At 38.2% G+C, this 25624-nt stretch overlaps 1 protein-coding gene across 1 annotated transcript; it reads left to right on the forward strand.

Moving 5' to 3' along the window:
- The first annotated feature begins 1015 nt into the window (after positions 1 to 1015).
- tdrd9 (tudor domain containing 9) lies at positions 1016 to 25305 on the forward strand. The gene is made up of 35 exons (XM_067421908.1): positions 1016 to 1259; positions 1629 to 1720; positions 1923 to 1996; positions 2132 to 2353; positions 4830 to 4952; positions 5503 to 5583; positions 5703 to 5873; positions 5955 to 6064; positions 10193 to 10312; positions 10390 to 10474; positions 11070 to 11127; positions 11218 to 11322; positions 12668 to 12765; positions 12876 to 13007; positions 13396 to 13555; positions 13688 to 13751; positions 13856 to 13919; positions 14279 to 14323; positions 14874 to 14927; positions 15002 to 15118; positions 18080 to 18187; positions 19423 to 19523; positions 19739 to 19912; positions 19981 to 20092; positions 20213 to 20428; positions 20653 to 20742; positions 21634 to 21891; positions 22113 to 22280; positions 22520 to 22590; positions 22680 to 22789; positions 23429 to 23525; positions 23775 to 23913; positions 24498 to 24616; positions 24702 to 24774; positions 24859 to 25305. Exons 1-35 carry the CDS (start codon positions 1138 to 1140, stop codon positions 24955 to 24957), a joined length of 4032 nt encoding a protein of 1343 aa, XP_067278009.1. The 5' UTR covers positions 1016 to 1137; the 3' UTR covers positions 24958 to 25305.
- Positions 25306 to 25624: the final 319 nt, after the last annotated feature.

Raw genomic sequence — 25624 nt, forward strand, 5'->3', positions numbered from 1 at the left:
TACAAACGAAGTTTGTTAAAATTATTTATGGAATCACAGATTTTTTGTAATAATGCAATTATTAGTAATATAAAGGAATGTATCATTATATAAATGTACATTCAATTCTTAAAAAAATATAATATATAAACTTTAATACTTCTTTCACAAATTATTACTCGCGTGCCAAGCCCGTGAAACCATGGCAGCGGGCATAAGACCATCGCGTGCAGCCCGACTCACTTCTGATTGGACACTGACTGGACATCGCCGTCACAAATAGGGTACATATCTATCCCCAGCACCGCCAGTTTTTCTGAGGTAAAGTGATTTTTTTTTCTTAACGGTTTTATTTCAAATAAATTATTGAAATCATATGCCCAACGAAACACAAATACATATAATTATAGACAAGATAATAATCAATTTGGAGAGGAAGTTCGTTATTCTCAGGATAATGACCGCTTACACAAGAACTCAATCAATTGTCATAAAATTGACGAACAGGTGGAAAGGGTGCTCACGGCTATAGCAAGAACCATGTGTTCCCCGCCATCCACACCTTGTCCCATAACCACACCTGCAAATATACTCAACTCCTGGTGAAGTGCCACACCTAGTGCAATGCTCCCTCTAGTGGCTAAAATAGGTAATAACAAAATGAATGGCATTAATTTAGTTTTTCTAAATGTATTTATATTTTTTATGTATATATGTATTTTTGTTATTGAAGTCTTCATACATTTATTTCTGTATTTATTTATGTTATGTGTAATTATGTCAGCTTTGGAATTCCATAGGTATTCTGTCCTTTTTACAGTCAATGGTTTATCCGGAGTTGGTGGGAAAAAAAGCGTCACTAGTTCAGATTCTACTCGGCATATAAGGTCTTTAAATATTATTTTGATATCTCACTAACATCATTTGTTGTATCAGCGAAGTACACGCAACATAATAAAACATTTTATAGGTTAGTTTGTATTTACTTTTTTTATGGTGATTGTTACGCTGGTTCACGCCCCGGCCCCACCTGCTGGTGAGGCGGGGGGAAAAGAGATTGTTAAGTGCGCGCGAGTGGACGCATGCTAGACCTTCTCGTCGTGTAAAATTTTTGGCGTGTGTTGTTTTTGTACATGATAGTTGAATGTTTTTTTCAGGATGCATCAGGCCATCACATCAGCTCAGATAGCACACTGGTTTACTGTTGGGGCACAGTTTGCAAACATCAGAATCACTGATGAAGTGAAAAAGCAAGCTGAGGCCGAAGCCACTGAAGTCAGGTAACGTTAATGATGAGGTTAAGAGTGTTTTGCATTTAACAAGTTACTGACTAAGTCACTTTTTAAAATGGTTAGTTTTATAATGCAAACTTAATTTGAGAGGTTTTCGTAATTTAATAAAGATGTTGGTTAATATACATTGATGAAACTGGACCATGTGCGCAGTTATCGTTAATTAAAATAAAATATCCATTGGAGACATGGATCTCGGATACGTAACGTTAACATTAAGTGAGTTTATTTTTCACAGAGCATTTCTTATTAATACATATTAATGACTTGGCTGGATTGGCAGGAGACCCAAGGACTACAAACATCCTATGCATTTTTTTCTTTATGTGTGTGCTGTGTGTCAATGCTGCATTGCAGGCCTGTAGAGCTGTTGGCTGATAAGTCTTCTTCAGAGAAGGTAGGATCAGATGGAGGAAACCAGAAGAGCAGGAGGGCAGAACTTCCAAATAGTAATTACAAATGAGCCTACATTCAAGCTGCTTCTCACATAGAAACTACACTTGATGTTCCTTGAACTTTTTTTGTTTTTTTACTGATGGGATTATCTTGAATCGGTACTGTATTGTGCTATTAATATAAAATGTCCTACCACCATGTTTATGTTACCTACTATGATGTTATTGCATAACTCATGTGCCCTCTATCCTATAGGTTCAGGAACCAACCCTCCTTCCCTGGCCAGTTATGAGTATCCAATACTGCCAATTACTAAGAACAGACAAGAGGTACATTCATAGAGATACAAGGCATATGATAACCATTGGGCATATTTGCTCATAAATCAATAGAAGAGTTTAGATTATTTTAAGTTGAGATCAATTTGTGTATTTTTCTATATGCATATGTGTTTGTGTGTGTAGTTGGTCTCTCTGATTGAGAATAACTCTGTCATCATCATTCGTGGAGCGACAGGCAGCGGGAAAACCACACAGCTGCCACAGTTCATCCTGGATCACTATACAGAGAGAAAAATGCCCTGTAACCTGGTTGTCACTCAGCCACGCAAAATCGGCGCCACCAGCATTGCACGCTGGGTGGCACGTGAACGCAAATGCACCCTGGGAAGCTTGGTGGGGTATCAGGTATGAGATGCGTGCTGTAGATGCCTAGAGATGTTCTAGGAATGTTCGAGTCTTGAATGAATCGTTCTTTTAAGCTGGTAACTAGTCAAGCCTGTTCACAGAATCAAACTGAGGGTACATTTAAACAACAATGATGTACTAAAATTCCTTTTTGTGTACAGATTACAACATTGTCAAAATGATCCCTGTTCCTCAAAAGTATGAAAAGAATACTGTAAAGGCAGTGTTTCCTTACCCTGTTCTTGGAGGCACTCCATGGGTGCTTCCCAATTCTTATTTGTGCATCCTCGCTTCCTTTCCTCGTTCCTTAGCTCTGCCCCTTCAGGATGCGAGGGAAGGACGTGAGGAAAAGACGGGAGGACGGAGGAATTGCATCAAGTGAAATATATCCTCGCTCCCTTTAAAGTCACTTTAAAGCGGCGTCACTTAATGATGACTACACCACTGGATTTAGTCGGGATTCTTGAAAATTAGAGATAACTATTTATATTGTAAGCTTCAGCCTCCACAAAATGCCACATTTGTCCATATTTTAATTAATATTACCTGTTATTATTAACAACGAATTCCAGTTATTAACTACTTTTTATTCATTGTATAGTATTTGTTTCTCTATTTGTTTCATTCATTTTCTTGTGCTTTGATATAATTCTGCAACTATCAGTTGTTTTTATTTGACAAACATTTGTCTTGTACATGTAAACATAATAATAATAATGAATAAACTGTGGCACGATGTAAAGGGGGAAGAGAATTAATGCGTGCGTCACGTTTAGTCGATAAAACACTTCCGCAAAGGATACTCCTGTGTATCCTCGCTCATGACTCCTCAGGAAGCCTCCTCACTCCTCGATCCTCGCCTCCTCGCGGTATAATTAGAGAATTGAGATCTCCTACAAGATGACTGAGCTCCATCGGTTTCCGGGTCATAGGATGGAGGACGGAGGAGCGAGGAAACGAGGAAGGATATTGAGAAGCACCCCATTACTACACGTTAGAACTCTCCTTAATTGAACACTCCTGAATCAACTTATCAGCTCATTAAAGGGGGGGTAAAACACTCAGTTTCAGTCAATCTTGAGTAGCTATAGAGTAGTATTGCATCCTTCATATCTCCGAAAAGTCTTTAGTTTTATTATATTTATAAAAGAAATATAGGCTGTACCGAGTCTTTCCGGAAAAAACGAGCGCCTGGTGGCATATCGTGTGGGCGGAGCTAAAGAATGACGAATGTGCACAAAGCGGTGACGTCCTCAAGCCTGGAGAAACCCATGGCTATCGATCTCAGCTAATAGATATATGATCCAGAATCAGATTCGGAGGCTGAAATAAATTAAAACAGGAGAAACAGCAACAGCAGGACGTCCATCTCTGTGGTATGTACTGTATTTAGTGGCCGCTCAACATTTGTGTGTCTTTACTCGCAGTTTATGAGGACATGATTCGGTTTAGGGACTTGTATGCGACTAAACCTTAGCAGTAGCAAGCAAAACGGTTTTGCACATCAGACTAGTGTAACGTTATACAGAGAACAACAATGGAGTAATGTTAGCGCATCTGAATGACGAAGCACGCGATCATGTTGTTTACTGATGTTTACTCACGCGACGACAGCCAACAGCATAGACATTTGAAGCAGTTTAACTCACCGGCTGCTTCCAAAGCAGGACCGAACCTTTATCGCTGGGACCGCTCTGTCAAAAACACACTTCTTTGGTATGATTTGGTCAAGTCCTGTGACAGCAGTGACCGTGGAAATCCACTTTGCGACGCGACTGAAGCGATGTTGTTAAGCTTCCCGTCATTTCTGCGTTCAAATCGGTTCAAATGCAGCGCTGCCTTCCCAGAATGCTGTGCTGAAGCGTTGAAGTCGCTTGATGTCACCCATAGGAATAAAGTGGAGCGCGGACTATAACGACGACTGGATCTGCACCTGAGAGAGTGTTTATGGGCGTGCATTTCCTCTCTCGCTCTAGTCACGCGCGCGCGGACCCTACCGGAAGAAGAGCCCGTATGGCCCATACAAGGACCTTCCGCTCTATTAACGTCAAGCCGACTCATACTCGAAAAAAAACTCTCCGAAACTTGTGAGAAACCAGAAGGAGTATTTTTGACAGAAATAATCCCTCAAACGTCCAACATTAGTTTTTGAAACTTTGTCTATGTTTAGGATGGGAATCCAAGTCTTTAACAGTGTAAAAAGCTCAGTATGAATGAAACAGCATTTCACACCCCCTTTAATAGAGGCTCCAAGACCTGAAATGGATGGGTCAGATAAGGGTGACATCCAAAATGTGTACTGTTGCGGTGCCTCCAGAATGGGGCTGGGAAACACTTCTGTAAGGGATGTGAATTGGTATTGGATTCCCTTTCGTTAATCTTTTAGTTTAAAATAATATGCAGATTAAAATTCTAAGCATACACTGTTCGGTAATCGGTATACATTAAATAGATGTTTTTCTCTCTCTGTTTCAAGGTGGGTTTAGAGAAGATGGCCACAGAACACACCAAACTGATTTATGTGACCACAGGAGTCTTGCTGCAGAAATTAGTGGCAGGCAAAACACTCACGGAGTATTCGCACATCTTTGTAGATGAGGTACACAAATAATCTGCAATTTATAGATACAAGATAAAACATTAAAAAAAATGTAATGAAAGCCTGTTGTGCTCACCATGGCATCTTCTATTACATCATAAATAGACAAAACTATAATGTAATACTGATTATACATTAAAAAAAAAATGTAATTTATTGCTGTGATGGCAAACCTGAATTTTCAGGATCATTACTCCAGTCTTCAGTGTCACATGATGTTATTCTAATATACTGATTTGCTACTTAAGATTTTTTTTTTACTATTATCAAAGTTCAAAACAGTTGTGCTGCTTATTTTTGTTGAAACTGATGTATATTTTTCAATATTAATACAATTATTTCAATTAATTCGATTAATACAAAATTCGAAAGAAGATAATATAATGAATGCATGCAATTATCACTAGTGATGTCCTAGTACTAAAAGTTCAGTAGTTTGCAAAATAACTCATTTGCTATTATGAAAAGGTTAAATATTAATATGAAACTTAAATTAAATGAAAACAATGACATGCAGACTTAATTTGTGTGTGATTATATCATGATTCAGGTCCATGAGAGAACAGAGGAACTTGACTTCCTGTTGCTTGTTATCAGAAAACTACTACGGACCAATTCCAGATATGTCAAGGTTTGTGCAACACATACTTGCATTGACACAAGCACATTTTACACTGTCGTTTTTACCCCTTCTGCATTTATCTGCATTTATTTTTACCTCTCCTGCATTTAATTATATTGTATTAACAGGTCATTCTGATGTCCGCCACTATAAACTGTGCAGAGTTTGCAGAGTATTTTGGAACGCCGATCCGCAATCAAATGAATCCAGCATACGTGTTTGAGGTGGAAGGAGCCCCATACGCAATTGAAGAGTTCTACCTGGATGATCTCAGAACCATCCTGCCACTTGGAGCAAATGTATGGAAGCAACAAAAATGTTATATATTTTGAACTTTTCTTCTCAAATACATTATATACATTTGTTTGTGTTTGTCACAGGTGAACTTAATCCACCCAGTGGACCCTTGTATCACAGAAGAGATGTATAATGTTGCAGTCTCTCTCATCCAGAGCTTTGATGAGATGGAGGTTAAAGATCAGAGATCACAGTGAGACACATACCAGTTATTTTGTGTGACTATGGTGGGTGGACCTTTGTCCCTCTAGAGGGGCCCGGGGCTTGCCCTTCTTAAGAAAAATGTTAAAGGGATACTTCGCTGCTTTTTCATACTAAACTGTTATTCCCTAAAATAAAACGAGTTGATGTATATCTGTCTCGATGTTCTGACATGTGGTTACATTCTGATAGCATTTAGCTTAACCCACTAAGCCCAGTTCATTCACTATGGTACCAAACAGAGATCAAGTTAGAAGTGACCAAACACCTCCACGTTTTCTCTATTTCTTAGTGGGCTAAGCTAAATGCTATCAGATCGTCACTGCACGTCACAGCAATTTAGTGCACGCACTGAGACAAGAGAGGTATGTATCAACTCGTCTTAGTTAAGGGAATAACATAATTTAATATGAAAAAGCAGTGAAGTATCCCTTTAATATAAAATTATTATTATATACTCTGAGGTATTGTATTTAGTGGCTTGTCAACATTTGTGTGCGTAGTGTATGTGAATAAACCTTTGCAGTAGCAAGCAAAACAGTTTTGCACGTCAGACTAGTGTAAAGTTATACATAGAAAAACAGTAACCGTGGAGTAACCATTAGCGCAGTTGAATGAAGAAGCACGCTTTGTGAGAACGTCCCCTAGGTTTATGTTTGGGTGGTTTTACAATAAACAAACTGACACCTATATTGGTCAGCTAAACAAATGTATTTAAACACACACCATACATCGCATGCTCCATTGATAAATTAACTATACACGATCATGTTGTTTACTGATGTTTTCTTACATGACGATAGCCAACAACATAGACATTTGAAGCAGTTTTACTCACTGCGTGTTACCACAGCAGGACCGTGAACCTTTTTCGTTGGGACCGCTCCGTCAAAAACACACTTCTTTGGTAACATTGTTGATTTGGTGAAGTCCTGTGACAGCAGTGACCATGGAGATCCACTTTGCGACACGACTGAAGCGTGATATTGTGATGCTTCCAGTCATTTCTGTGTTCAAATCGGTTCAATTTCAGCGCTGTCTTTCCGGAATGCTTTGCAGGTGCGTTAAAGTCGCTTGACATCACCCATAGGAATAAAGTGGAGCGCGAGGCGTAGGGATTGGTATCGTTAAGGTTTTAATGGTATTACTACTCTTACCGATACGGCTTATCGGTCCGGTACTTTAACGGTATTCTTATCGGTACTTTTTGAGATTGGTTTTTATATATATATATACACACACACACACACATACACACACAATTAACAACGATACACATTATATAGGCCTTCCACAGTGCTTTGATTTCAGGAAGAATTCTAGTAATAAAATGTAAAATAACACTGTTTATCATAGGATAAATTAATCCTTATTAAAGCTGAAGTTATTCATTCAAGAGCTGTGAGTGAATTTCTCTTTGCATTTGGTTGTTTAATTCGCAGTAATTCGTCAGCATGTTTATTTACACTGCTGCCTCTTTAAGACAGATGTGCAGATCTAGGCGACTGATAATAGGCAGATGCACTACACTTTCTCCCAACTATACCAATAACTGCTACGTCCATTTTAGACACAAATTGACTCTCCAAGCCGGTCATTTTGACATAGATGTTTGTGTACGTTTTGATCGTTGAGTGCGAAACCGAAAGTGTAATTTGCTCGTCTCGTTGCGGGCTTCACTCTCACTCTCTCTCACACACACACACACACACACACACACACACACACACCTTAGCAATACAACGGTCTTTCAAAATTCCCCCCCGGGGCCAGGTTTAATACCGGGTTTCGGTACCCATCCCTAGCGACGCGACAGAAGAACGGTTTGCACTTGCATTCAATTTTAGAAAGCCCTTGGACTATATCTAAAATATCTTAAACTGTGTTCCGAGGATGAACGGAAGTCTTATGGATGTGGAACGACATTGGGGTGAGTCATTAATGAAAGAAATTTCATTTTTGGGTGAACTAACCCTTTAAGACGCTGAGCGAAGCTTGCTTGAAATGGGCCGAACAAATGAACGATTTTGAATTAAATTGTTGTAGTACCCGAATATAATTAGGGTTGTGATATCGTCCATCGTGATGGCTGTGCGACATCACGATGGAGAAACACCATTGTGATGCCACGCCCCTGCCCCGCTGCGAGTCTTGCGAGTCAACACCCCAGAGTATGTGAGTGGAGTGGAGCGGCGGCAATTTCCCCTCCACGCTCTTTCTAAGCATTCAAGAATCCCTCCGCTCCGGGTTCACCATCTCCCGCTCCCCGCCTCGCTCACTGATATCAGAAACACCGCTCTGTCTTCGCTCCGAGAAAATTTGCGGCTAATAACTGCTAAAGTATTTCAGTAAGCTCTGAAATATCACTATAAAGTTCAGTTTATAACCTGCATTAACTGAAAAAAATTATAAAAAATAAACAATAGGAGATTAAGAGCCTAGTTTCAACGTGGTTTATTGGAACATTTGTGTGCATTTCCCCCCCACTATGCCAAACTGGCTTTATCAAAAGTTAAATATCATTGATGCTTTTTGCAGTGCAAATTTGTTTGTATGTTTGGAAGTTTGGAAAGATGAACGTTTTCATCAGTTATTTTATCTACGGATCAATACAAATGTCTGCTCATTCAAAATCATATAATAGAATATAATAACTGTATAGGCTACCTACTGGCTACTGATAACTGTATGCAGGTAAGCACTACAAGATATTTCTGAATGCATTAGAGAGAACGATTAGTTTGTGTGTAAATAAGTGCTACCTGTTTAAAATGTGCTTTCACCCGAACATATTCAGTATGAGGTAAAAAAAAAATCCCTTAAACTTTAACATCCTGCTCTTGCCCATCGCCGTGATCATCTGTATCAAGCTGATTGTTTACCTTGAGTTCTGAACACTGCACCATGCTTATTTAAATCTTTTCGTTTCTACACATTTTAGGCTACATATTCCTCATGTCTGTGAGGCGAGCCTGCCGAGTTTCAGTTTATTTGAGACTCGCTTCAGTTCATGAGCAATGAAAGCGATCACTTCCGCGACCTCATAGTCTACTTATTTGCTTCTTATTAATTAAATACATGCAATTGGCCGAATAAACCTTTATTAAAATTAAGATACAATTTGTACAAAACAAAAGAAAGCTTTTTACAAAACAAAACTTAATATTAAACTAAATATAACCACCAAAATCATTTTTGACCCACTCGCATCTTTGCACTTATAGCCTATCATAATCAGCTGAAATTAAAAAAATAATATTAGGCTATAATATTTAAACATAAATAAAAAACATTGTTTAATGGCTACAACAAGTATAGTAAGCTACAGATTTATGTCATGTCTGAGCTGGATTTGAACGAACATCATTTTACCGGCGGGTTCATGAGCGCGCGCCTGCGGATTATTGAACTGTCACACCGGCTCCGCTCCGCTCATTAGTCATTACAGGCTCGTTCTCGTCAGAACGCCCACGTATTCAAAAAATGGTCGGGTTTAAATGGGGCTCGGGCTCATAATTACAGTTAATGTGTTGGGCAGGGCCGGTCTCTCGGGTGCATTGGCTTGGGTAGGGTCGGTCTTGATTTTTTTGAACTGATCTAAGCTCTAGTTTGAAAAAAACGAAAACGAAACGAAAATATTAGTTAGTTCGATATCATCGTCCATCGCGATGTTTTACTGTACACATCGTCAGCTGCCGATTTAAGTGACATCGCCCATCCCTAATAAACATCAACCATAACTGTAGACATTTTTTTATCTGTGGGAAGGGTATGAATTGTCCTCACGTCCCCTGCACAGCCTGGAACATGACATTTGTGTCCCTTGAGAGCTGCCGTTTTTGCTATCCTCGAGTGTAAATCTGTATCTGGACATTTTTTTCCCTTAAGCCGCATACCCTCTATGTAGATATCAGAGAACAATTTAACATATTGTTTCAAATCCTTCTAGGGCACCTTTAACAGCAGTTGGCGCAAAACAATGTTAGAGACCTTTTGTTATGAAGTTTTAAAATATTTTGGTTCATTATGAAACTGGTGGCACAGGAAATTTAAAATATATATTTTTTTGTAACATTATAAATGTCTTTATTGTAACTTCTGATTAATTTAATGCATCCAGGTGTTCAAAGCAGACTGGAAGTGTTACTCATCCGGAGAGAGGTAGTGTGCTCGTCTTCCTGCCTGGGCTGGGCGAAATCCAATATATGAAGGAGGCCCTTGCAAAACTTGTGCGCAAGAGGTACATTTGTGTGTAGTGTGTGTGTTCATACAAGCATGTTTGTGTATAAGTGTGTTAACGTGTTTGTTTGCTCATAGGTTGCAGGTATATCCTCTTCACTCTACTGTCACTTTAGAGGAGCAAAATGGAGTGTTTCTGGTTCCTATACCTGGATACAGGAAGGTGACGTTTACTCTGAAGTCCCTGTGTCGTGTGTTTATAGGTTTGAAGTAGGCTTGCTGTGATAGTCAGTGTTGACTGTGTTCAGCCACAACACCAGTTACATTACTTTCCTACCATGGCACCGCCCTTACCGTCATATTTTTTTTTTATAGTAATACAAACATTTAGGGAACAAACAATTTAAATGTATTGGTTTCAAAGTAAAAAAAAATTACACAGACGCCTATTTTAGTGAGTTTGTCATTCCTACTGTTTTGTTGTTGTATTTTTCATTAATAATAATAATAGTATAATGAAACCACCATTCTGTCGTTCAATCACTGGCCGTGCTGCCGTTTACGGTGCAGCTAATTCCTAATCAGTTAATTCCTACTGGGAAAGATTTTCATTGAAAACCGTAATTTCTCAGCATTATGAATGCCAGAATGGCCATGCACATTTTACTTTTGGTTTAGAATTAGTGGTTTAAAAGCCCCCATTACTGGTGTTGTCATGTGTTGATTAACCGGTGGGGGAATTTCCTCACCATCATATCCTAGTTTGAAGGATGGGATGGAAAGTACATGAAACAAATACCTGCTGTTTGTATTTACAGATTATTCTCTCCACAAACATTGCAGAGAGTTCTGTCACAGTGCCCGACGTTAAATACGGTGGGTGTTTGTTTACACCAGCCCTCTGAGTTCTTGAGATCATCCCACATTGAGAAGTTTAAATTATGCATTATTTTGTGTGTTATGCAGTGATTGACTTCTGCCTTGTGCGTCAGTTGGTTTGCGATAAGGAAACCAATTACAGGAGTCTCCGTATTACCTGGGCATCCAAGACCAGTTGCAACCAGCGTCGAGGTACTGCACAAGTGGGCTGATGTATACAGTGTACTTTTTTTAGAGTATGAGGATATTGCTTGTATGCATGCTTCCATATATTTACTGAAAAGGCTGGAGGATATTTATCTGCGTTTTATAAAGAATGGTTGCTCGCATAATCAACATTGTTTGCTTTCCAGCTATGTAGGTCCCTTTACTAAGGTGAGTTGATACATACCTCTCTCGTCTGAGTGCGTGCACTTAATCGCGGTGACGATCTGATAGCATTTAGCTTAGCTACTAAGCCCACTTTTACTCTGCGCAGTAAAAAGTCCTGGCTGAAATCCTCCCTCACATCTCCCCCTCCCCCCTATTGACAGAAATGAGAGAGGGAGGGGGAGATGTGAGGGAGGATGTTTCAGCCGGGACTTTTTACTGCACCAAGTCGAAGTACTCTCAGAAGTGCTATTCCGCCATACATTATAGTTCTCCTTTTTAATCCGCTTGGAAAAGCGACACGTTTTATTTTATGTCATCGTACTTGATCGTTCAACTATTTGTGTAACTATTTAAATAGTAGAAACGTGGAGGTGTTTGGTCGCTTCTAACTTGATCTCTGTTTGGTACCGTAGTGAATGAACTGGGCTTAGTGGGTTAAGCTAAATGCTATCAGATCGTCACCGCGCGTCAGAGAGATTAAGAGCACGGACTCAGACGAGAGAGGTAGGTGTCAACTCGTTTTAGTTAAGGGAATAACAGTTTAATATGAAAAAGCGGTGAAGTATCCCTTTAATCAAAGAAGGAAATATGTTGGTCCTGGAGGAAAATCGGGAGAAGATTTATTTTAATTTCAATAAGACCTTCCTGAAAAAAATAAATTAAATGTTCAGTGGCACAGATTTACTATACATTTACACACGCACACTGAAGCATGCCGCCTCACTATATGAGGACATGAACTTCATCCATATCGCCATCATTAACACACAGAAACACAAAGTTCTTCATGGCAAATCTTCAAAATAAAAGTTCAGTTTAACAACACAGAATTTTTTTCGGGGAAAACATTTCATAGGAGAAAAAAAACGTTTTTATTAATTCAATTAATTAGACATGTTTTTTATTATTATTAGAATTGAATTAAAGAATTAAAATGGGATCCAGAACACTTAAAACAGAAAACGCATAATTTGGTAAAAAATAAACTTTAATAACTTCATAGGGCCCTAAACGTGATTTTTGTTAAACTTATATTACATTTTGTTAAATTGTCCACAAAATTTAAAAGGAAAAAAATTCAATGGAATTTGGGGGAAAAAATGATTTCATAGGGCCCTACACTTAAATGCAGTCTATTCGCGTTTCTTCTTGTGCATCTTCCTAGGTCGTGCTGGACGGGTATCTAAAGGCTTTTGTTACCGGTTAGTGTCCAGACATTTCTGGGAGCACGAGATTCCAGATTTCACAATCCCAGAGATGCTGGTGAGAGAGCAATTGCATGTCTGCCAGTGGCAGCAAAATTCTGAAGATCTTCAGAGATCGTGTATTTTTTGTTGGTTATAGCGGAGATGTGCATGTGTTTTGACTTGCAGAGGTCACCGTTGGCCAGTACCTTGTTAAAGGTGAAGTTGTTGGATATGGGTGATCCCCGCTCAGTTCTTTCCACAGCCCTCACACCACCCAACCTTAATGACATTGAAAGGACCGTCCTGCAACTCAAACAGGTCAATAAAGTTGGTTGGACAGGTTTAACCTGACAGTACATTTTACATGATGAATGCCAACACATAACATTCTTTATTGAGCATTGACATAAATTAGGTATAATCAAGTGAGCAGATGTCCTTTTTAATATGGTGAAAGTGATATTCTAGTTGATTTTACTGCACAAGTGGGCTGATGGTCAGTTTTGATTAATATTGCTATTTAGGTTTAATTTGTTTTTATTTCAGCTTTATTTTTAGTTTATACATTTTTCAGTTTGTAATTGAATTCAGTAAGCAACATTAATTTTCATCCATTTTATTTCAGCTTTAATTAACCAACAAAAATCTTTTCACATTTGTTCTGTTAACTATAAATAATGACCCTGGTGTGTGTGTGTGTGTGTAGATCGGAGCTCTATCTGTGCAGAGCAACAGTCAGAGGCAGTTTGATGGTGAGTTGACGTTTCTGGGTCGTGTGTTGGCGCACCTGCCTGTGGACCTGCAGTTGGGGAAGCTGATCGTTCTTGGACATGTGTTTGGTTGTCTAGAGGAGTGCCTTATCATTGGTACAATGCTTTGTGTTTTCGTGTGTGTGTGAAAACATCTGTAAATCATCTGAATAATCTATAATTTCAGGTTATACCATATTGCTATGAAATTTTAAAAAACAATGAAGCTATAAACTGTCTTTCTCTCAGCTGCGTCTCTCTCGTTGAAGAGTTTCTTTGCCATGCCATCACTGCAGCAGCTGGCTGGATACAGGCAAGTTGGCCTTTGATCCCACATACCAGTCATAGGTTTTTCTGAATTGGACTTCCACTTGATCCTGAGATACTTTTTTCTGTTGTCTCTGTTTGATCTCACAGGAGTAAGTTGAGCTTTGCACAAAATGTTCCAAGTGACTTCATTGCTTTCGTCAATGCCTTCAAGGTACCAAACGCCACTCGAGTGTGATCAGTTGACTTGTTTAGATTTTAGATGCCATATGGAATGTAATGCAGATAAAAACAAGGCTGTGAGAGACAAACATTCTTTAAAATTGCACTGTTTAAAGGTCCTAGATTATGTAGCTTTAACAGCTCAATGGTTTTGCCTAGTGAAAGTGTCTTTTTTTTTTTTTTTTTTGGTTTTGTCTGCTGAGATGTCAATCTCATAACATGGTGTCTGTAATAGAAAATATTAGTTACTGGACAACATCATTATTTGCCAATATCATGGGTTTTTGTTTTTAAAATAACCTAAATTGGTAAAAAAAAAAAATATATATATATATATATTTTTTTTTGTAGGCCTGGTACACATCTAGAGCTAAAGGAGAGCTCAGACACCCAAAGGTAAGAGCATATATATTGATTGTATATTTGAAGATGAGGAAAGAAAGCATTAGAGCATATATACAAAATCTAACACAGTTTAATAGAAACCCTACTCAAGACACATTTTCACCCTTAATGCTTGCACAGTCCTATAGCTCATTCTGGGTCAACATTTCATTCAGTAACATTAGGCTGAATGAAACATTAGTAGTTTTGATTTATATGTTAAATGTTGATGATCACATTATTTTACAGATGCGTCAGCTTACAAAAGATCATCTTTTTTTGGTTCTACCTTCGCCTTTTTTAATCAGGAGATTCATAGTTATTCAGAATATGCGTAATAGTGCCCCCTAGCCTATAACAGTGGAAACCTGGAAAATTCTGTGTTAGCTCCTTCTCACAAATAACGTAAAATGCCATGTTTGGCAGGGAAAGAGTTAAAGGTACTTGTGCTGTGTTATGCTGAAAAAACAGCCACAATGCAGTCTGTGCATAGACTAACAAATAAAAACATAAAGATAATAATGCATCTTTTGCGTGCACACTTTTTTTTTTTTTTTACCAGGACGAACTGGAATGGGGCAAAGAGAACTGCATTCAGATCAAACGAATCAGAGAGGTAAGCACACTGCACGCCCACAAATGATCATTTTATACAGAATTTGCTCTTGCCCCATTGCATGCGTGTTACAGGTGGCAGAGCTTTTTGAGGATCTGAAGAAGAGAGTGTCCAGATTTAACATGCACATCAGCAGCTCCTCAAACCCCACAGACTACACCAGCCTGCACAAACAGAGATTCATCCTGCAGGTATAGACACGTATAGCAATATACTACTGTTCTGAAGCTTGAGGTCAGTAAGATATTATTATTTTTTAAAGAAATTAACTTTTATTCAACAGGGAAGCGTTAAATTGAGCGGTGTTGTTACAAAAAAAATTGAAATTCAAAACTTTCCATTCATTAAAGAATCCTTAAATGTATCATGGATTTTGCAAGATTGTTAAGCAGCACAAATGTTTTTAACATTCATTTCATTAGCGCCAAAGCAACATATTGGAATCATTTCTTAAGGATCATGTGATACTGAAGACTGGAGTCATGGCTGGAAGTTCAGCTTTACTATCACTGGAATAAGGAACATTTAAAATATTACCGTATATACCCGAATATAAGACGAGGTTTTGTGTCCTAAAAATAGGCTGAAAAGTGGGGGGTCGTCTTATATTCGCGATATAGACAAAATCACATGTCTATTAAACTGACGATAACAAGGTCACGTTGTTGACGCTCACGCAGCCTCTTGAGGAAAAAAAAACACGAGTGCTGCTCACACAGAGAAACTGTGCTAAACATTAAAAATATTGTTTTTATATTTATAACATATGATACAAATAAACAACATCACACAGCCAAGAGTGTGTTTTCATGAACACCATCACGACTGAAAATGACACAGATTTCATATGACAGTTCCATGAATAATTAACATTAGTCACTTAGATTTTAGATGCAGTATTGAGTATTTTTGTTCTATTTCAGCAGCGAAAATCGTTCCAAATAAAGATTCTAAGCAACAAAGTTCCAAACAGCAGAACCATAAACACAGTGGCCCTCATTTATCAATCTTGCGTAAAAACGGGTGTATATGTTGGCGTAAGATTATGCTTACACTCCTCTCACCGCCTGATTTATGAAACTGTGCGCATGCGCCTCTGCAATCCAGGTGTACGCAATACTTGGCCTTGATAAATCCCGCGGCTGAAAACGATCGCCATTAGAATAACACGCCCCTATATATTCAAGTCTCCGCCTCCCGCACGCCCTCATTTTACGCCATGGACACACGGAAGACGGCAAAGAAGCGAAACTTCTCCGACGTGGAGATCGGGCGCGCTCAATCTCACTAGTCCACTAGTCAGGGCACTGTCTAGGACATAAGTCAATGGGCTGACTCCCTGATCAGTGCTCTGACTTCTGAACTAGTGAGATGATTGAGACGCGCGCCATCGAGACCATCACCAGGGAAGTGGAAAAACAAAACAAAATTGTTTTATTTAAGAGTATAAAGAGTGGGAATAAAGGCACCCACAAAAACAAAATATGGACCCAAATTACGGGTACTGTTAATAGTGTGGGGGTTGAGAAGCGCACCCCAGCAGTTTAAATAGCTGTTTGGATGATAAATTACCATCACAATGCATTATTTTACAGCACGTTTTGAAACAATTAGCATTTAATTTCGTATCACGGCATGTATTGGAGTGTACAATAGTGATGATGATGTGATGTAATTATTAATGTGAATGAATCTTACTCCACATGACCATTTGTAAGATTCTTCTTCTTCTTCTTATTATTATTATTATTCTTAATGACACTTGTTATTTAGAAGAAGAATGTCGTTTTTATTGATTTTATTATTATTTAAAAGAAGGTCATTTTTATTATTTTGTCAGTCTGAATTATTTTAGTCCCAGTCCGTGCGCAGCTGCCGGGCCAGGCGGGCCGGTAAAGCGCACAGGCTCGCGACTGTAGGAATACATATGCCTACAAATCAAACGCTTTGGTAAAGTCACACAAATAAAACATTGACGTTCATGTTGCACAAAAATAAACACTGAATGTTGTTGTTGTGGTTTTTAACAGTGGGTCATAATATAGCATATCTTGTCAGTGTGTTTTGTGGTGTTAGGAATTGTTTTCTGCGCATTTTCCCACTAACTCAAACGTGCGTACACCACCTCCTGAGCTGGCGTAGGATTTGAGCGTGCCGTACGCCAACGTCCATATTGATAAATCTCGAAGTCACCTAGGTTTGGGTGTACACAAGGTGTACGCTGGAAATTTGGTGTACGCACTTTTGATAAATGAGGGCCAGTGTGTGTTACTGAATGATTCAGTGTTTGAATGAATCGGTTGACTCAAAGATTCAATAACCTGTTCGTAAACGACTGGCTCAATCTTGAATTACTGGTAATCAGCCGTTTTAATGAATCGTTTGGATGAATCAACTCAATGACTCATTAAGACTCACCGGCTGCCACCTACTGGTGGTTTATTTTCATGTTTAAACATACTTTCTAAAATGTCGTATTTATCCAAAAATGCAAGTCTCATAACATTATTTAATGTAGTTGTAATTTTTCAGTCTAAATGATTTAATTTGATTGGTAACAGCCCTATAGTGTCTTATTTTAATTGAATGTATAGATCAAATTTAAGAATATAATCTAAGATTAGGGATAAAAATGCCCTTTAAAAAGGTAAACATATCACAAATATGCAGTTTTCAATATGCTGATTGAACACTGGTGAGAATATTGCTTCAGAATAAATTATATTTACAACAAAAAAAACCTTTTTTCCAAACTATCACATTTTTTACTCGGACAAGTGAATGACCATGTCAAGCCCTGTAATGAATGGTGTTTTAAAAAAAATTCAATTAATTATCAGTAGACTTTTCAAATACAAAAAAAAATCTGTTGAAAAACAATTTTTTTTTCCACAAAAAATAAGTGAAAAATGGGGAGGTTGTCTTATATTCAGATTCATCTTATATTTGGGTATATGCTGTATATAAAATATTAAAACAGAAAAGTTATTTAAAATTGTAGTAATGTTTTAGAATATTACTGTTTCTAATGTATTTTTGATCAAATAAACGCAGCATTGGTGAAAATGAGATTCAGACCCCTAACATTTGGTGTGTGTGTGTGTGTTACTTGAATGTTATCCGTTTATCCTTTCTTTGTCTTTCTGGATTAGGTGGTCATTGCGGGTGCATTCTTTCCAAACTATTTCTCTCAGGGAGAGATTGATGAGCAGCTGGCATCTAAGGAACTTTCTGGAAATGATCCAAAGACCACTATTCTGGTACCAGTGTCTCTCCTTACAAAAGTTTTTAGTCAGAGCTAGGATGTACGTGCTCAGGACCAATGTTGCCAACACTTGCCGCGGGCTATTTTTCATGTCCGTGGGTTGAAGTGACCCCAATTATGTTATTTATCCCCGGAAATGCTAATTGTAAAAAAAAAAACATATTTTTATGTTTTGAGTTGCAATTGGGTGGGTTTGGTTGTAAAATCTGGCAACCCTGGCTCTTACTGCATATGACCTCTGTCATGTCCCAAAACCATTTCTCATTATCTCTCACCTAATTTCCACTCCAGTTCCACATTTGACTCCACTCTCTCAACTTTCTTTGTTCTCCACTCCACAATAAATAATAATTCCAGTAAAAGTAGTTATCTTCTATGGTTAGTTTGCTATTTAAGGTTAACTACTATCATTCCGGAGCAACAGTTAGAAATTAATTTTTCTGAGCAAGTAATAGACCTGTTTATAGCTGACTAACTGAATAACACATCTAGTTTAACGGCATAGACTTTACCGTAAGGTGTTAACATTTAAAGGCACCTTTAGAACTGGTACAGTGCTATTGGACCTTCAATTACAAACATTAAAAACAGGTATAACAGGTCCCCTTTAAGTCTCAGGTGTCCCTAGAATGTGTCTGAAGTTTCAGCTTGAAAAACCTTACAGATCATTCATAAATCCATGTTGTAAATACCCATTTCTGACTACATTCAAGAACAGGATGTTTGTGCATGTGCGTTTAAATGCAAATGAGCTGCTTGAACTCATTCTAGGGCAACTTTAAATAATCAGCTATAATAAACTTCTAATGGATTGTTTTTTTGAGCGCATTTATCTGAAGCACACAGTCAACTGACTGTCAGATGCCAAGTTTAATGAGTAACTTCTTTCACATTTTTTGTTGTGTTTAAACTGTCAGTTATGAGGGTCTTGTTCACTGTTGTCACTTGTGAAAACAAAATAGCTGTGCCGTGGGTGGAAATGTGCAGATTAAGGGGCAGTAATATTATAAGATCCTCTTCCTGCGTCACAAGGGGGGGATTAATGTGAGTGGCTCATTTTATCATGTTATTGTAGAGTAAGACTTTTATTTATAAAAAATTCTTGGATGGTAGATGTTCCGGGGACCTGATTATAAAGTCATAATTTCCCGATATGTCCCTTAAATAAATATTTAAAATGTGTTCTTGTGTAGAGTAGGTATCTGGCGTAATGCCTTCTTTCTTTTTCAGATTAGGAATTTGCCTCCGTTTGCATTCCTGTGCTATAAGCAGCTACAGTCGCTGTTCCGTCAGTGTGGACAGGTCAAATCAATCGCTTTCGATGGATCCAGGTAACTTAAATGCACAAAGACAAACCGTGTGTTTAGAATGGAAACTTTTAAGTTAACATTTTGCAGTTCTGACACAAGTTGAGTTGAGGTGCAAAAAATTAAATTGTGAAAAATAAAGTTAGAATTGTTATAAACAATTCTGGCGTTTAAATTTCAAAATATAAAGTCTGAATTGTGAGACAGTCACAATAATTTTTTTAAAATAATTTTTGCAGAGCTTATGTGGAGTTTTATCGCTCGTGTGTAAAGGAGTCAGGCGTGTTACCCGAGGTCTTGTTGGCATTGCTGCGAGCTCGCCAGACTCCCGCTCTCCACTTGCTGGTGCACCACACGGATGAGGTGGAGGCCCATGCTAAAGGAAAGCCCATCGCACACCTACGTTACGCAAGGTAGCCGGAAGTCCCTACACACAAACTTTGACAGATGTTCAGTTTTAAAAAAGAAATCTGTCTTTCAGGGTTAACGTAGATGTTCAGAGCCATGCTGTGTGTCCCGTTGGAGTTCTGAGCAGCACTGTTAATCCAGATAAACTTCCATCCAGCAGGGATTTTGTCATTAACATCACTGAGGTGAGGCCTAACACTTCAGCTTTTTGTTTTAGAAAGCTTTTGAAGGCTTTTATATAAATTTGGTCTAATCATGACTTACTGAGCAGCATGCAGGTCGTTAACTTGTATGATTGTTTGTAGGTGATCGATGTGGGCCATTTTTGGGGCTTTCAAACGGATGAGAGCAGTGTAGAGAAACAGTGTCAGTTAACAGCAGCTCTAAACATGAGAGATCTGAGACCCGTGTCTGTCTCTCTCTATCCAAACTTGCTGTGCGTGGCCCCTTTCAAAGATGGGCCACAAGTGGCCAAATACTATAGAGCCAAAGTACTGCACATCCTGGGCAGCAATGTAGAGGTACAGCACACAATTACTATGTTCCTGTTAAGAAGAAAAACAGTCCATATTTAGTCCATACATACAGTCCAAAACACATCCATATTTATTGCTTTACATAACTTACTGAATTGAATTAATGAACTTAACTGAACCATCATTAAAAATGACTATCTATTGTATGAAGTACTATATAAATAAAGGTGACTTAACTAACTATATATTGTATGTATGTGTGTGCATAGGTGTTTTTTGTAGATTTCGGTAACACCTCTATGGTCCCATGCAGTAGCCTGAGAGAGCTCCCATCTGACCTCATGACTCAACCTTTTCAAGTATGTACTATTCCAGATTTTTTTATTTTATTATTAATTATTATGATTAGTTTGAGTTTTCTTTATTAAAGCCAGGCAATATAGCACAAACATATCTTGATATTTTCCTCCTTTATATCCTATTAAAATCAAGGCGTTTTACATAGTTTTTGGAGTAAACGCAAGGAATACTTTTTATTCATTTAAAATTAATACATTTTTAACAAAACATAAAAAAAATTAAATATGTTTAACCTTTTCAGGCGTGATTTTAAAATATATTTTAGATGACCCTTTAGAGTGTTTTTTTTTCCATGGTGATGCGTATTGCTTGTCATGTGACTCACTGCAGCCAAAATAGGGCTGTATGACGTGTATCGTTTTTCCTTTTTTTTAAATTCTAAATATTCACAAACTTGCTTACTATGTCATCAACTTTTAAAAACCTTTATAAATGATCTTCATCTATATTGTGAGATGGACCTATTGTGAGTCCTGCCAGTTGGATTTACATCACTTGAAATCATCAATTTCTCTCAAAGTACATGTAAATGGCCGGTGATCTGGGAGAAAGAATAGTTCTAAAATTAACTAAAATAGAATAAAAAATAAGTTATAGTTACTTTCACAATGTATCTATATTAAGAAAGCACGTTGGTACATTTATATTTGAATGGATTGTTATTGCTGACCTTGATGTGAATGGGCCTGTAGTCTTGACAGACTCCTTTAGGAAAAGTAATGTCCAAATAACAAATTAAGCAGCATCATTAATATTGCAATGATACTATGTCACCAGGAGACTCATTGTGAATGTATAGCCGGTGTATCTCCCAGCTCTATTCTTAATTACATATGGATTATTTATGAATTTCATAGAAACACAAGCAATATCTGCATGTTTCATTGCAGGCGCAGGAGTTTTGCATCGCAGGCATGGGTCCGTCTGCACAGTCACTGATTCTGGGCGATCGCTGGAGCAGTCGGGCACGTAACCGTTTTAAGACACTCACAAGTGGCCGCTCTGCTATCGTTTCCCTCTACTCCATTCTACACGGCGTCATGCGTGTTGACCTGCACATCTCCTTGGAGATGGGCGATGTCAGTGTTGCTGAGCTGCTGGTGCAGGAGGGACACGCTAGCCACATTCCTGAAAGCTTTGAGAGTCAGGTAAGCAAATCCTCAGTTTTGATGAGTTCATTATATTAATTCAGTTTTTATAATTTTTATGGCCTGCTGTTGCCTGGTGACATAATGACTCATTTAATATGCTCATATAAAATAGTTCTGCATCAAAATCCGTGTTTTAACATTTGTAAGTCTTTATTAAACTGTCTGATTTCAGGTCAGGAAGTTTTTATGTCCATGTTTTTTTTTTTTTGTCTCTGCAGCAGTCTCATGAGGTTTTGATATCTCTGTACGAGGATATGGCCAGTGGCAGATTAACCCTGAGTTCAACTAGTAGTTCCGTGAACAGCAGGATGGAGGAAGACAAGCAGCTCATCAATGAGCTCCTTCAGCACTTTTGTGCATCCAACAGCAGCGCCCCCAAGTGCAAGGTGCTAGCATAGCAGCCCTGTGATCACCTGCAATTAAAATTCCACACTACTTTACTGATCATGGCTGTTATGTACTAGTCATGCATTTCAGAAATATTCAGAGATATTATGTAGCTATTCTTTGCATAGTTTCTGCAGTGCATATTGTTTTATATGTTTTCAAACACATTTCAGCTTTTCATAATGTGCAGTGTTAAAAGGTGTGTATTTTCTCCTTAAGATCTGTTCTCCCTCTGCAGGCTTTAGTTCATGGTCCCAACAGCCCACATAAGGTCAATGTTCACAGCATGAGCAAGGTCAGCAACTTCAGGTAAGACCTGCCTGTCCATCTCACAGATCAGACAAGTTTCATCTCTAGATAGGATGGGGTGAGTGTTGTTGGTTTGGTTATATTTACAGGGCTGTTGGCATTGAGAGGGACAGTATTAACTCTGTAATGGTGAATGAAAAACCACAGGACTGGCACGAGAGGATGTTGGTAGCTGCAGCCGTGTCTCTCAGTGCCTCAGGTGCGCCCAAATTCACACATAATGACTTGTTGGTTTGTCATGGCAAATGTAACCATGTTGTACAGTACACTTTTCTTTCTTGCTTGCTTGATTTTTTTTCCACTAGGGGTGGGCGATGTTTTAAAGGGACCATGTCTTTGCAATTCTATGAAAGAAAACACGAGTATGTTAGATCTGTGCAGTCGGTCTGAAAGTGACAGCATCAAAATGTATCTGCTGTCGTAATTAATGTTAATCAAACAACAAAAAGAGTAGTGTTTTATTACTTGGGATAATATTTTTTCATGCTATTAAAAATGGTGACAAAGATTAACGAAATTTCAATTATATCAACAACTTTTATATCATAACCTTATTGAAAGCAAAAATAACTATTGTGATTTTATGTATCATTATCGTGAAATAAAATTACTCATACGGTGATATTAGAGATATGTAAGATTTTGGTCATAATGCCCACCTCTACTGAATACTTAATTCAGCAAGGGCACGTGAAATTGATTAAAAGTGACAGTAAAGACATTTACAATGTTATAAAATATTTTTATTTCAAATAAATGCTGTTCTTTTGAGCTTTCTATCCATCAAGTACTTTTTTCTTAAGAAAATGTTTGTTTTGCATTTATAATTCATGTACAGGATCTCATATCTTGCTAAAGGAAACATCCCTGATGCCTCATATCCACGGCCTTCCCTCCCTTGTTACTATGCTCTTCGCCCCTGTCATGGAACTACGGTAACGGTCACCATGAAAACACTTGCTCACGTACATAAATATTCTCAAATCAGTTTGTAAAGAGGTTTATTTTTTATTATTTTAAACATTTTCAACATAAACTGTACATTTTCAGTGCTTCATTCTTATGTGAAAATTCACCATACATTTGTAGGTAGCAGGGTTCAATCCACACTTGTTTGCCTTTCTAAGTATGCTTTTTGCATATAATATGAACATTTAAATATTGTCTAATCACTTACTTTTCAGTACTAATGAGGAAAGAACCTGTTTTACTGGAGCTCTGTGTGGGTTGGGCTGGAACCCCATGTCCCAAGAAGCAGTGCTTCCCGAACACGACATTGAGCTTGCTTTTGACGTCAAGTTTGATATTGATGACATCACTGAGGTGTGTGTGTGTGTGTGTGAGATGTAGAGTGAGATTATGCATTAAACATTTGGATTTGTTTTAGGTAGGGCTGGGTGGTTTATCAAGTTTGTACAATTTTGTTATATTTTTTTAAAATAAGTGATACAGGATTAATCATTACCATTTATATCGATATACAGTAGTTTGATATTAGACAGTAGTTTGACAAGCCAAGCGCATCTGAAAAATGGCGGAATACACAGTGAGCTGCTGCCAGGGAAAGTGGATATTAATCTAATTTGTCCTAAACATCAAACATGATTTAAAGTAGGGATGTGACGGTGAGGGCATTTTCCCTCATATGTTTGCGCCCCTGTTTGGCAGCACACATATGGGCCAAACAGATGGAGCACAATAATTCTGACTAAAATATAACTACATTTTGCTAAAATATCTGTTGGAACATTTAAATGAACCATATTTAGATCACCTGTATATTACCCAGCCCTAGTGTCAGGCTCTTCCTGTATAAGAGAGTGGGTTCTTGGCCAGAATATGGTGCAAAGTAAAATGCTTGGTTAAGTGAGACTATGCAAGTAGTGATGAACAAGGTGTATGTTTAGATAAATGCATTAAGAGGCACAATGAACTGGCTGGTGTGTGACGGGCCAAACGGCTTACTGAACCTGAGCCCTGAGAAGATCAGCAGCCTTCAGGAGGAGGCCCGGGAACGACTTGTTAGGTACTCAATCAACATTTATCCTCTTCCAGAGACATTTTGAGGCATTCAAATACTAACATATAAACGTGTGACTCTTTATCTTTAGACTGTTCATTAAAACCCCTCCCAGACCAGAGTGCACACCTGTGTACTATGACAAATTCAAGAAATGGAACTTGGTAAGAATCCTCTATTCCTAAAGCATTCTGTTCCTAAAGCCAGTCAGTAGAATCGAGTTCATTGGGTTCTCTGTGCGTCATCAGGTGGATCGCTCCCAGCAGATGGAGCTACAGGAGAAGGATGAAGGAAAATCCAAAGGTGTACTGTTTCAGCTGCATCCTATCACCTTACTGAACATGTGATGAGGAGCACCATACAAAAGAAATTTTCTCCCAGCATCAGGAGGTTTTGATGTATTTTCAGTATTATCAGAACAAAGATTATGATTACTAAAATGCTTGAATGTTGTTTCTATTAAATGTGCAGTTTTAGTTTTGTTAGTTCTTATGTTACTTGAGAAAAGGATTTTCAGTTGTCTGATGCAGGGTCCATCAGTCTGTGTTGGAAGAAATAGTATTCTACTGCACTTTTTTGGGGAAAATTAATTTCGATGTTGGTAATGTTTTAAAACGGTGTCTGTTTTAACTCGGTTGTAAGTTGAGTTTCATGTTCTCGCTGTAGTTTGTGTACAGTAAATCACTTGTTCAAACTCCTGGACTCATTTTTTAAATTTATTTTTTAAGTCTACATGAAATGTATGAACACCCTATCCCTCTTACGTTATTGATGTTGGAGTGAAGGATACATCCATCCGTATGCTTAAAGGGGGGGGTGAAACACTCAGTTTCAGTCAGTGTCATGTCAATCTTGAGTACCTATAGAGTAGCATTGCATCCTGCATATCTCCGAAAAGTCTTTATTTTTTTTATAATTATATAAGAAAGATGCGCTGTTCCGAGTCTTTCCGAAAAAAGCCGAGCGGGTGGGGGCGTGTCGTGTGAGCGGAGCTAAATAATGACGTGTGCAGCA

The sequence above is a fragment of the Pseudorasbora parva genome, chromosome 17 (assembly GCF_024679245.1).
Source record: "Pseudorasbora parva isolate DD20220531a chromosome 17, ASM2467924v1, whole genome shotgun sequence".
Classification (NCBI taxonomy): Eukaryota; Metazoa; Chordata; class Actinopteri; order Cypriniformes; family Gobionidae; genus Pseudorasbora; species Pseudorasbora parva.